The sequence below is a fragment of the Haliaeetus leucocephalus genome, unplaced genomic scaffold (genome assembly GCF_000737465.1).
Source record: "Haliaeetus leucocephalus isolate CR32 unplaced genomic scaffold, Haliaeetus_leucocephalus-4.0 Scaffold162, whole genome shotgun sequence".
Taxonomy (NCBI): domain Eukaryota; kingdom Metazoa; phylum Chordata; class Aves; order Accipitriformes; family Accipitridae; genus Haliaeetus; species Haliaeetus leucocephalus.
Genome location: NW_010972598.1, coordinates 9,060,199 through 9,073,171, shown reverse-complemented (window position 1 = coordinate 9,073,171; position 12,973 = coordinate 9,060,199). Strand labels below are relative to the sequence as shown.

Below are 12,973 nucleotides of genomic sequence, written 5' to 3'. Positions count from 1 at the left end.
TGGCATTGGTATAAGGGTAGAGTTTGTTCTGTAAATGTACCTTCTGCTTCATTCCTTGGCAGAAGAGTGATGAAATAAATAGTGAAAAAATGAGTGGTGTTTTAACAGAGCAGATTAACTGAGACAGACTAGCTGGTTAGAGTACTCTCTAAGGTAGACTGTAGCATGTTGATATTTAAACATCATTGCCTTTGAAATATACATGGGAATATGACTTTACAGCCTGCCTGTGTGTATATATATACACAATGTTGTATGTGTGTGTATATATATATATACACACAAACACATGCATATGTATCACTATTTTGTAACTCATTTTCCCATTGTAGATGAGCCCGGAGGGAACAAAATTTTCCTATCTTGGCGATTTCCACATCTGCCCTTCAGGCAGCTATCAGACAGAAACAGGATGGCTACATAAATCACTGTAAATCAGCACATTTTTCAACAGCACAAAGCCCTAAGCACAGAGCCACTTTAGAGTGCGCTGTGCCATAGTTTGTTCGCAGACCTCCCATGCCAGCAGCGAGGAAGTCAGACCGTTCTATTCAACATCTTACAGTAACCAGATGCAGGATAAAGAAATTGCCTTTCAAAGCTGTAGTCTGCACTAGGCTTTTCCAAGCAAAACAGTGATGTCTAGCATCCATCTTTTCTCTTCTGCTTGTTTTTCAGACCTTTTGGGCCCTCAGCCCCCCAAGATGAGGTGTTGCTCTCCTGTTTTGCAAGCAAGCTTGAGATTCATTTTGGATTCTGAAGCGGTAGTTTTCACTTGGTCAGAGGGAAAGTCTGTATAGCAGTTATAAGGGGTCCCCAAAAGGTAACAGAATAAAAACCTGTTGTCAGTATGTCTAAATCCCTAGTGTCAGTGGAGGGTATATAGGTCCAGTGGAAATTGAAGGGGTCTATAAATTGAAGAAAGGTTGAAAACCTCTGAACAATCCAAATCCATGAACCTGAAGGTCTTTCTTTTTCCTAGTGCACAGACTCCAACCTGATCTCCCAGAAGAGGATGGAGTTTCTCTCACAGCCAGAAAAGCAGCAGCTTCTGGGTCTTCAGCTGTAGTAGGAAAACTTACATTAGGGCAAAGTAAAAATAGGTTTAGCATAGTTATGAGTTATGCTTTGTGTGCAGCCTGTTTGTATTAAGGATGTCTCTACAGGACTGCAAGTAAACTTTCTTAGAGATAAGCTGTCCCAAATTAAAAAAAAAAAGTTGGGGAACACTCCCCTGCCTTGCTCAGATCAATCAGACAGTGGCCTCTGACCAAAGACAATCCACAGCTGTGCACTATATTGTGAAATGTTTAAAAGGCTGTGAGCCAGATTCAATAACTAATCTTTACGCCTCAGCCTAAGTACATCTGTCGTCAGCTTTTCCTCCAATGGAGAGAGATGTCTGCGCTCCCCATGACCACACTGCACCAGTGGTCTCGACTCTTCTGCTTTCTTGCACTGGCAATTTAGCTTGTAGATGTTTCCAGTTGTTGACTCTCTTGCCACGCATCATTTTTCTCCCGGTGTAATCTGTGATCTGCTTAGGTGGAAAAAGAGTTGCTCTGCTCTATGGAGGGTGGGATCACAGGTTTGTGCGTTGAAAATGTCCACATGTGCAAGTGACTCGGTTCCACTTGAAGACCTCCTCAGCCCTAGAAGTGATGCGATGGCAGAATGTGGACCAGAGGGAATGACGCTGAACCCCTGCATAAGAGTGGATAGCCTAAGGTGAAGAGAAGATATGTGTTATGCCATAGCAGTGAACAAGTTTATGGACATGTTATCTTGATAAATGGTTTAATAGCACAGTAAAGAAACCATTGGATGCCTACTCTTGAGGTATTGGAAAAACTTTCTCATAGACTGCACCATGTTGCTTGTGGTTGAGGAAATAAGCATCCTGACCATCCACAGCCCAGATGTGGGACCAGTGACGAAAACAAAGATGAAAGATAAAGTGTAGCAGACTACTACATACTCTGACAATTCTAGTTTTACCAAACTCCAGTAACAGGCAGAGGAAAGATCACTGGGACTGCCAGCGGTATAGGGGGGCACATTTCAACTATTAAGAGCCTTTGGTGTGTGAGACAGTGAAGGAAAATACTGGAATTCTGTGATGCCTGAAACACATGACAGTAAATAATATTTTATCAATGTTTATATCTGTGAAGTGGGTACATGCAGTTTATAGTGACTTTGGTTTTATTAACCAAGGTAAACTTAATCAATAATTTTTCTGACATAATCCCATTATCGTTCTTCTCAGAAATACTACCTGGGAATTTAAAGCAGTGCCTGGTATAGAATAGTAGGCCCCTGGGAAATTGGGTGTTGTAAAGTATAATACTTTGGAAAGACTGAAATAAATTGGAGACTTTAAAATTTTTTTGTGATATTAAAATGTAAAGTGAGAGATAAGTTAAAGCAACTCTAGTTGAGGAGTCAAGCCTGTTAGTTTGTAGAATAAGCTCAAATTTGTAGTGGAAAACAATTTTCTGAAACGTGACTAGGCTGGTTTCTGTACTATTAGGGGCAGGAACACCTCTCTATTAAAAGTGGTTTGCTTTTTAATAGGGTTTAACCATAATTGTCCAGTTTTTGCTGGTTGTTCAAAATAGTTCTACCTCAGGTTGGCCAACTATTGTTGGCTTAATCTCAGTTGCTACGAGCATTCAACAGGAATGTTGCTTTAAGCTTGTCTTTCAGTGAATCACATGTTTGTACAGTAACAGATTTGTTTGTTAAATGAACTTAAAGACATAAAGAGATGAGCCAGTGTTCAGGGTGAGTTGCCTTCTGGTCCATCTAGAACCATCTTTGTCTCTAAACTGTCCTATTTTAATCAAAAGGAATATTTTTACAGGGAAGTACAGCTCTAAGATGTGCATCAGTGTGATCCCAGTTTTTGTGTCACTGACTCTGCTTGTTCCTGTTTAAACAAATAGCAAATCCCATGAGAAATCCCATAGCCCTTGCTTGTTCCAGCATTTCTATTGCTTTTGCCATAAATTTATCGATTCTTTTGGCATTCCTGCTCCATGTGAGCAAGCAATGCTGATTTGGACTTGTATCATCTTACGGTGCTGTAGTAAAGATGACAATGGAGTATTTTCCAAATGTCAGTCACATACTTTCTGTCTGTTTTTTGTAGGTACATTTGCTAGTCTCTCTTGTATGCTGTCTTTTCTCGCAGTTGCTTGCCTTTTTGTCCTTCCTGCTCCTAAATCCCTCAGTTACACTAGGTTGGTGGAAACTGTTTAAATGTGCAACCCAAATTCTCCAGTGAGGTTTGGCTAACCAACAAGCTATTCAAGTGGTTTTGTCTCCCGGGTATGTCTTCATCCTCTGCTTTTCCAGGTTGCTTGAATATCCTTGAACCCATAATTTACCCTAATCTCCTCTAAGGCTTTGAAATAATAAAATACTTAAATAGAACTCTTTGGATAAATGCCCTTTAAAATATAGCTTTATCTGTGAACTATCACGCTCTCAAGGGAGTGGATTTTGTTCCTCAGACGATTAAGGGGATTTTCTGTCCACTGTGTTACTGTGGTTTGTCCACTGTGATCAGGCATACCCATCTTAACTCCTGCAACAACTCAAAACAGAAAAGATGAGGAAAGTCTGGGAGAAAAATGGGACAGAGGCTAGACTGTTGCTGTGTGTGATTTTTTTTTTTTTTTTTTTTTTTTTTTTTTTTTTTTCCTGGTGCCTGGGTTCAGTTCCCTGATCTACCACATGATTTTCTGTGGGTCACGAAGCCTTCCTGTGCTTTTGAAAAATAATTCTCTGCTCAACGGGGATGTTGCGGAGGATAAATTAAGGGTGGCAAAGTGCCTAGCCATTACAGAGGGGTAGTCTTACACACAGAGAAAGGCTGTACTCAGATCCTTACTTCACAAAATAGGAAGAGGGAGATCACTTGACTTGCCATCATCAAATCCACAGGGGAAGTCTGAGGCAGAGCAGGGGACTGGATCCAATTTTTCTGCCAGAGGCCCCATGTGGTCCATTTTTCCTTGGAAAATCTTTTTCAGAGTCCTGCAGATGCCTCCCAGGCGAGAAAGGGAGGCTTGGAGGACCTCCCTGGGGCCCCCGTGCTGCAGCTCATTGGGGCACCGGGGCAGGCCCTGGAGACCACAGAATTTGGAGAGTGGTCAGCATCATGGAAGCCTGTCTTCACTGTTGTTCGTTTTGCAGGTGAAGGGAGATGACGTCAGTTTTTCTCCCTTCCCACTTAGCTCAGCTAATTATTAATTTCTGGCAGCAAGAAGGATCTGCAAAACAGCACCGAAATGGGGGGAAAAGGAACATCTCTTCTCCACTTTTGGAGCTCTATGGCTAAATTCCAGGACCAAAGGTTTTTGGGGATTGTGTGTAATTTGTGAATAATTTGCTTCTAAAGCTAATTATTGTTAAAAATGAAAAATTGCTCAGAAATGTCAGGAAAAGGAAGCTTTCCTTTTTACGTTACTGCACCACTAAAATATAAAAATTCTGGTCAAAATCCTACCATATGACTATTATTTTAAAGTGATACCTTTGAGATTGTCTCTCCATTTTCAAGCATACTCTCCAGAAAGACGTCTGCATTTCTTCACGTTAAGTGATAGGAAATGCAAATAGACCACAGTTTAAGTATGAAGATTATGGAGATTTATGACTCCATACATTTTTTTTGTGTAATAAAATGCAGGGAAACTGTATGTAGCAAATGTTTTCTGATTTGTTTAGCTTGTACTACTATTCCCTGTTCAAATACTACTCTGTCCTCTTTTTTTTCTTGACATTTTGCTCCTAGTAGTCTCAATTTCTAATCTGAAGTTCAAAATTTTTTGTACTCGAGGTTTATGATGATGAGGTAGCAGCAATGAATCCAGTGCTTTAGCTGGATGAAGACCTTTTCTGAGGCACCTCCTAATGCTTAGGAGAATGATTATCTCCTGGTAGCTATATGCCTTGCTTAGTTTTGTGCTTATTTAGAAAGAGCAAAAGGATAGACAGATTCATCTGAGGACTTACTGAGTTCACCTCCTCCCTAGTCCCTGCTTTTCAGGAGCTCAGAAGATAAAGAACTAGCTTTGGTTTTGGCTGTCTTTGTTTTTGGCAGGCATGCAGCCACATCAGAACCGGTGAGTTTTTGGCAGCATGTTTCAGGGTGAGCAGCTCCTGCTTTTCACAGTGCCAAGGATGATGCCAAACTTATGAGCCTTGCCTGCAGTCTTGGCGGTGGAGGGATGAACAGTTAAAACAGTTTCGGTGTGGCTTTGTGGCAGTCTAGAAAGGGGAGCGTCTCTTGAAATTCATAATGGGAACAACCTAAATTACTTCTGTCAGCCTATAGCCTCTCACTGTCTTCTGGAGAAGATGAGATGGAATTTCTGAGAAAGGGGGAATGTGTGGTGCAATGGGCAGAACCAACAGGGTTTGTGCAGCAGGGACTTCACAGGGCTCTCCAGTGTGAGAGGAGAACATGAACAGCCCTGTGACAGTCCAGAAAAAAAATACTGTAGCCCATGAGTGAGCCACACTGGTGCAAGGACAGCCCCCAGGGACTGTGGCCTGTGGGCAACCCATGCTGGGGCAGGGACACCCCTGGGGGTTTGTAGTCATGGGCAACGCATGCCAGGGCTCAGACGATGCTCTACACAGCAGTCAGAAGTTTTTTGTGGTTGGTAACAAATTAAATGAAATTATTTGGCTCCGGACTGTTTTGCACATAACACATAGCCTGTTTCAGGTTTTGTCTTTTCTGCTCATCCATGGTGGGGCACTTTGGAATGGCAGCTGAGCCTCATAGAATCATCATAGCATCGTTTAGGTTGGAAAAGACCTTTAAGATCATCAAGTCCAACTGTTAACCTAGCACTACCAAGGTCAGCGCGAAACCATGTCCCTAAGCACCACATTCACATGTCTTTTAAATACCTCCAGGGATGGCGATTCCACCACTTCCCTGGGCAGCCTGTTCCAGTGCTTGACAACCCTTTTGGTGAAGAAATTTTTCCTAATATCCAATCTAAACCTCCCCTGGTGCAACTTGAGGCCATTTCCTCTTGTCCTATTGCTTGTTACTTGGGAGTAACAAGCTCCTTACTACAAGCTCCTTTCAGGTAGTTGTAGAGAGCGATGAGGTATCCCCTCAGCCTCCTTTTCTCCAGACTAAACAACCCCAGTTCCCTCAGCTGATCCTCATAAGACTTGTGCTCCAGGCCCCTCACCAGCTTTGCTGCCCTTCTCTGGACACGCTCCAGCACCTCAATGTCCTTCTTGTAGCGAGAGGCCCAAAACTGAACGCAGTATTGGAGGTGCAGTCTCACCAGTGCTGAGTACAGGGGGGATGATCACTTCCCTGCTCTTGCTGGCCATGCTATTTCTGATACAAGCCAGGATGCCGTTGGCCTTCTTGGCCACCTGGGCACACTGCTGGCTCCTATTCAGCTGCTGTCAACCAGCACCCCCAGGTCTTTCTCTGCTGGGCAGCTTTCCAGCCACTCTTCCCCAAGCCTGTAGCGCTGCATGGGGTTGTCATGACCCAAGTGCAGGACTCCATTGTGCATGTTGTAAGAATGGTCTCACTGGAAAAACTGCAAGCTTATAACATTTCCCTTTTCAATCTTGGCATGTATTTTTATAGGCAAGCATATGCACAAATACAAATATTTCTATAAAATGTATCTGAAATTTCTGTTTTGTTGATAAGTCTTTAGATTTTGAATATGAGCATTGCAAGAATAAGTGATCTGTTGTGTTCATAAGGTGCTTCATAAGATTCTCCTACCTCGCTCATTTTCTCGTCAGACCTCTTGCACTGAGGCCATTGGAGATGTTATGGGTACAACTTTAGATGAGTATCGATGTTAATAATCCTATTTGGATCTTAGAACAGACTTTTCAGCTTGTTATTGTAGACTAGTTAATACATAGCTAATAAAATAGACAAGTTTCCATAGCTGTCTCATTTTTGTTGTGAAGAATATTTTTGCCATCACTGTTTTTGCTCTAAAGACTCCAAGCTGCTGTTCCCAGCTTCATAATGGTTGAAGGAGATTCAGAGATTTCCTAAATGTGATAGTGGATTTAGTGTATGTTACAGAAATGTTGCAATCACTACCACTTCAAAGCACCAGCTGGATAACCCCAGATACGATGAATCAGCTAGTATTTGAATAGGCTAAAAAGGCAGAGCTTGCTTTTCAGTTTTGGGTAATACTTGTATGTCTTCCCTGGGGAAGGGGATCACAGACCAGTTTTCTGCATGGGGAGAGCATTCCTACAGCATTAATTTATTTTTTCTAGTTTTTGAGAGTGGACCAAGACAAAGACAGAGAATGCAGCCTGGACTGTGCAGGTTCCCCTCAGAAATCACTCTGTGCATCTGATGGAAGAACTTTTCTGTCCCGGTGTGAATTTCAACGAGCAAAATGCAAAGACCCTCAGCTGGAAATAGCCTACCGGGGCAACTGCAAAGGTGAGCAAATCAAAGTTTCTCTTGACCATAATGAAAAATAATAGACTAAATACTTTTTGAAAATGTCTTTGTATTTAAGAGTCCTGTACTTGAAGGGGTTTCTAAAAGCAAGTAGGTTGAAATCCATCCTGTTAATTCTATAACAATATGCTACCTAAGGATTAATTAATCTTCTTCCATCAGCAAAAGTATGACTCCTCCACCCATTTATGCTATAATGAGTCACTATTAAGGAAATTGCAAGGTTAGGTTCTTGTTCTGAAGGGCCATATCATTGGCAGGCTCAGAGTAATTCTCAAGATAGTTATCTCCTGAGGCTTCTTGTCTACTGCAGTTTGGTATTTTGAGTTAGAGATGGCCAAATTCAGTCTTCTGTTTCCTAACTGCAATCATTTAGTCGGGGCGGGGGTGGGGGGGAAGAGGAAAAAAGAAAAAAAGGAGAAAAAAAAAAAAAAGGTTTGTAATGCTTAGAAGGGCCCTCATAGGCTACTTCTACCTACGTTATCCACTCTTTCACTTCTGATCTCCGTTTAGAGAAACTGTGTAACATGCAACCATAGCACTTCAGTTCCAATACTTGGGAAGTATTCACAGTTAAATTTTTTCATTTTTATAGTAGCCTGGTGCTAGAGAACACAGTTCCTTACTGAAGTGTAGGATGATTCCCAACACAATGATCTTCTTTCTAAAATGTAAGAATAGCGGTGGTCATAAAGATTTACTTTCCCTTTCTCTCTGTCCGAAAGAGGGGGGTGGGGGGGGAGAAAACCCCAGGGACCAACCACACTGATTCAACCTCTAGGAGGCAATTTTCCACATCATCTCTCTCCATTAGCTCCAGTAAACCTCTGAAGCATCAAGACTGCTTCAAAGAGACATTCTGTCTCATCTTCTGCCTGGGTGAAATACTATGCTCATTCTTCAGCCCTTTCATAATAAGCCATTGTATTAGCTGATGGATCTATTTACTGTTGCGAACAAGGATAACATAATGAAGCTACCTGAGCCAAAGCTTTTGTTACACGCAGGAACAGCAGAGAGAGTTATTGTGCACTTTCTATCTGTCCATTTTATACATTAGAGTGTTATACACTTTTATGGAAATTAGTTTTGAGTGTTTTTCTTTATTGTTTTTTTCCTCTTACCATATTGACAATGTCATCTGCAAGAAATTTTTTCCATAAAATGTGTTGAATTGCCCTGCTGAAGGTGTCCTTAGCGATGCTGGCAAATTTTACTGCAGTTAACAACTACAATTTGGAGAAGTGCTCATCTGCTGTTTATTTATTAGTGAATAGTGTGTCAGTACAAATGTAGGCTTGGAATTAAACATCTCATGCAGCTTAAGTATTGCTTATAGCAAGTACACATCATGCCCTCATCAATCAGCTGTTTTTAATCTTTCAATTAAATGAATGCAAACATCCCTCTAATGTTTAAATATTTTTTCCTTTGATTGGCAATAGACACGATTGCCAATAATGTACTTGGTCAATAACAGCAAGAGACCAGTGCTCTTTTAAATTTTACATTTTCATAGTATTTCTTATTCCATCAAAGCAGTCTTAAGTTTTGAAGTGACCAGTGTCTTTATTCCTACCCATGGCTGCAATCATCAGAAATATTTCAAGCTGTAAAAACAAGTTTTAGAGAAGAAAAAGATGATTCATTGGCCTAGCTGCAGTTTCAGTTTTAGCATTGCTAGAGCTACTTTTGATAGTCCCATCAAACATTCTACTGAAAGAGCTAAGGAAGTCCTCAGATTAAGACCTCTTTTGAGCCAGTTGCTTTTGAGTGGTGAAATTTGTTGTTGCAGGTGATGCTTGACCAAAGAGCAGAGGGTTATTTTAGTAGGGCTAACCAAAAAGTGATGGTTCCATTTCAGCGCAACTTTCAAGGTTTCAGAATTTGCTTTCATTCTATGTTTCCTTTTGGAAGTGTTCACCTGTCCTCCTAAAAAACCAGACAGCCCACCCTACCCCCAGCCCCCCATTAAAACGTTGGTGTTGAAGCAAGTTTTGAGGTGGCTAATGCAGGAAAAAGGGAAAGAAACATGCACATTTGCTTGTGGAAGTTACAAAGGGAGAAAAGAGACGCTTCTTGGTGTAGGATTCACAACTTTAAATCTGTGTCTGATATTCACCCATTGTTGATCAGAAAAGGCAGTCTTATGTCTGTGTCTGTCTCCTCCTGTCGTCTTCTCAGGTAAAAATCCCTGTTCACTGCACAAAAATCTTGCCTGAAAATTAAATACTTCCAGGTACCATTTTAATTAGTTGAAAACATGGTGACCAGCTTTTTTTTTGGTTCAGTCTATTCATTGGAAATCTAAACACCTTGACAGTTTATGTCGACAACCTTTTGGAACAATTTTGAGTCCATCATTTCTTGTTTATATGTTCAGAACTGTGATTTCTTTTTACATCCATACAGAAGTTTGAACCACCACCAGGCTGATGGCTGCTTTCTCTGTATCTTTTTTCTGGGAAAGCCAGATTTAAATAGACTGTCTTTTCTCCTCCTCACCTATTCTCAACATTTGTCTCATCTATTTGGTTTTGGTCAATTAAATACTAAAATTGCACAGGGTAGTTTGCTTTAAATATGCTTGTTTTCCTTTCTTAATCCAAGTTTTGTTCACAGCAACAGTGCTCAGCCCAGGTAATTCTTTAGCATTGCAAAGGAAACCATTTTTAGATTCCGGATCTTAAAACTAAATGACAGAAAACTGGCAGGATTTAAACCATTTTCTTTTCTTGCACTCCTGTCCTTCTAGTTCCTGATGGCTGCAGCTGAGATCAAAACAGCTTAAATAAACCTGAAAATGAACAAACCCTGACCCTTCCTCTCAGTTCTGAAAAACAACTTGCGTTTGACAAAATAAGCATCAAAATAGGCTGTTCTGATAGTGTTTTTTCCTGAAGACATTACAAAGTTTTATACTATTTCTCTCATTTTTTTGCAGTCCACTTCCAAGCAGTGCTGGAATCCATTGCTGAGCTTGGAAATGCTATAAGAAGTTACAATCTTGTAAAATTTCCAGCCTGCTTTTGCAGTTTCAAAGGTCTCAAATAATCTGCGTACACTGTAGGTGAACATCCACATTTTGGGATAGTTTTCCAAACAAAATCTTAAACTCTGAAGTTCTGGAGATTTGCCACTTGCTTGACACAGACATTTACTGTGCAATGAGATTATGAATCTAATAAATAAACGTATGTTGACAGCTGAGAAATATTATTTGTGTTAAGGGGACCGTTAAAATATCACCGGTGATGAGGATCCACTACATGTGCACACAAACGCTTCACAGTAAATCTGGCCCAGCACAGCCAAAGCAACAAAACGTACAAGAAGTGGAGAAGCAATATGATTGCTTATAAACTGGCCAGAAAGACACGGAGGCTATGTCTCTGCTAATTAATTAAGCAGTGCCAGGACACGGTAGGACTGTCTACGCAGGTCCCTGTTGCACTCTGAGCACGGGCCAGCTCGTACCTTCCCGAGGACCATACCTGTGTGGCTCGGGGTTGACGGGCCAGGGTCTGTTCCCAGTAGGCAGCATGCACAGAGCCACCTTCTTTTAGGGGTTTAAGGCTGTTCAACCTGCAAACTGAGGCCAGCTACTCTTGCAGGACTGCTTTGGCACGTGCCAGGGTAGATTATTCCTATGACTGATACAAACTCGGACAGGAGTCCTTTGAGCGCTCAGCCTTGTTCCCTCCAGTATGGCTGGGGAGGATGGGACTGGAGAGCTCTGGATGTCGCACAGGAAGGCTTTGCTACTTAGGGAACCGAGCCTTCGATGCTCTTTGTTAGTGCATGCAAAAAGTGCAAGTTGAAGTTTCTTCGTCTTGAAAATGGGACCAAATGTGCAGAAGTATCAAGTCTACAGAAAAAAGAGGGAAAAGCATTATTCTAAAAAGGAAAAAAAACCCCTTTTAACTTATATCCCTGAATGATGGAGTTGCCCATTGCGAGTAGGAAGTGTTGCCCAGCACTGCAGTCTCCTGCAGGGCCAATAGCTACAGTTTTACATTTAATGGGGATTTTATGTGATTTGGAACATGGTATACGTTACTGCAAAAGGCTATGCTTGTATGGAAACTAAAATGCACAAGACATCAGCTAAAAGCCTCTTCCCTAGCAGAAATGGGAGAGGCACTGCTAAGTGAGGGTCTCCTGTTTTATCTTACAAATGTAAAGCTGAATGTCTGTTACAAATCATTACTGATTTGTCAGATAAGACTACCTGAAACAAGTTGTTTTGTTTTTTTCATGGAGCATCTTGTACATCCCACATGAAGAGGTCTGCGTTGTTTCGTGTTTTTTTTTGTTTTTTTTTTTTCTTTTTCTTTGTTAACTGTTCAGAATTACTCTGTAAAATTTAGTCTTATCACTGTAGAATGGCATTTTATAAAGAATACTCGAATTTTCTATTGTCATGAAAATTTTGCATTATAAATACCAAAAAAAAAAGGGGGAGAGAATGCTTCAACCCATTTCTGCAGACTCCTATCAGTTTCATCTTTGCTAAAATCTATCAGGTTTGCTACCTATTTATTCTGCACTACTGAACAAGTTTTTTCCCATGAAGTTTGAAAATGTGAACTCATATTTTTCCTACAGCAGTTTTCAAATAATTTTAGGCTTTTCAAGTAGTTTTCTGTGGCAGTAAATAACGTGTATTAACTTTGAAACCTAAAATTATGATGCTGGGTGGAGGCGAGTGGGATTGAAGGTTTTTTTCAATGAAACTGCCTTTTTTTGACATGACAACAAGCTTTAGTCCTAGCTGGCTTAGTGGAAGATTTTCTGTGGGATTAATGGAGTTTTTCAGACTTCAGAAACTTTGAATAACTCCATTCCCATTGAACAGCTTTTCATCTCCCATCTCGGCAACTTCAGGTCTCAAGTGTAGAAGGTCTGCTAGCGGATTGCATCTTGTTCAAAGCGAGCAACCTCTGTACCAGGAGTGTCTAGTGGAGGGATCACGGTTTTTCTCTCTAATGGACCATCAAGCCACAGTGACTAGTGGCCAGCAGCAGTTCCATTTGCTGTTTTGCTAATGGTGTAAGGGCGAATTGGAGCAGGTGGCACTGTAGTTCATCTGGGGTAGTTTGAACTTTATTTAAGCTCTTTATATGAATGTTTGCCGAGATTCAGGCAGCTTGTCAGGAGGAAGCTGAAGAGCATGTGCAATGCTGTGACTGAATTTTGGATTCAGTCTGTGGCTACTGGGAATATTTCCCCTGAACCACAGAGCCTCTATCTCCCATGGAGATGTCCTTCTTAGAGTTAGCTAAGAAGAGTTCCTGCTGGTTTAACTAAAGTTTGCCCTGAAAGTGGTCTGCAAGCTTTGCAGGATAATGCACTGAAAAATACCTCCCCCCCCCCCCTTCTTGTTCCTTAACATTAAGAATACTTGTTCCCTGTCTGAGTTTGTTTTTAAGTGAAGGTACCAGGCCCATAATTGGGGCATTGGAGACTAATATTCTG

At 41.2% G+C, this 12,973-nt stretch overlaps 1 protein-coding gene across 1 annotated transcript in view; it reads left to right on the top strand.

Annotated features, from left to right (window-relative positions):
• SMOC2 (SPARC related modular calcium binding 2) overlaps positions 1-12,973 on the top strand; it is a 152,883-nt gene that overhangs the window by 44,168 nt on the left and 95,742 nt on the right. The window contains exon 4 of the mRNA XM_010562962.1: positions 7,303-7,474. Within this exon, the coding sequence (XP_010561264.1) occupies positions 7,303-7,474 (172 nt within the window). The remainder of the gene's footprint in view (positions 1-7,302; positions 7,475-12,973) is intronic.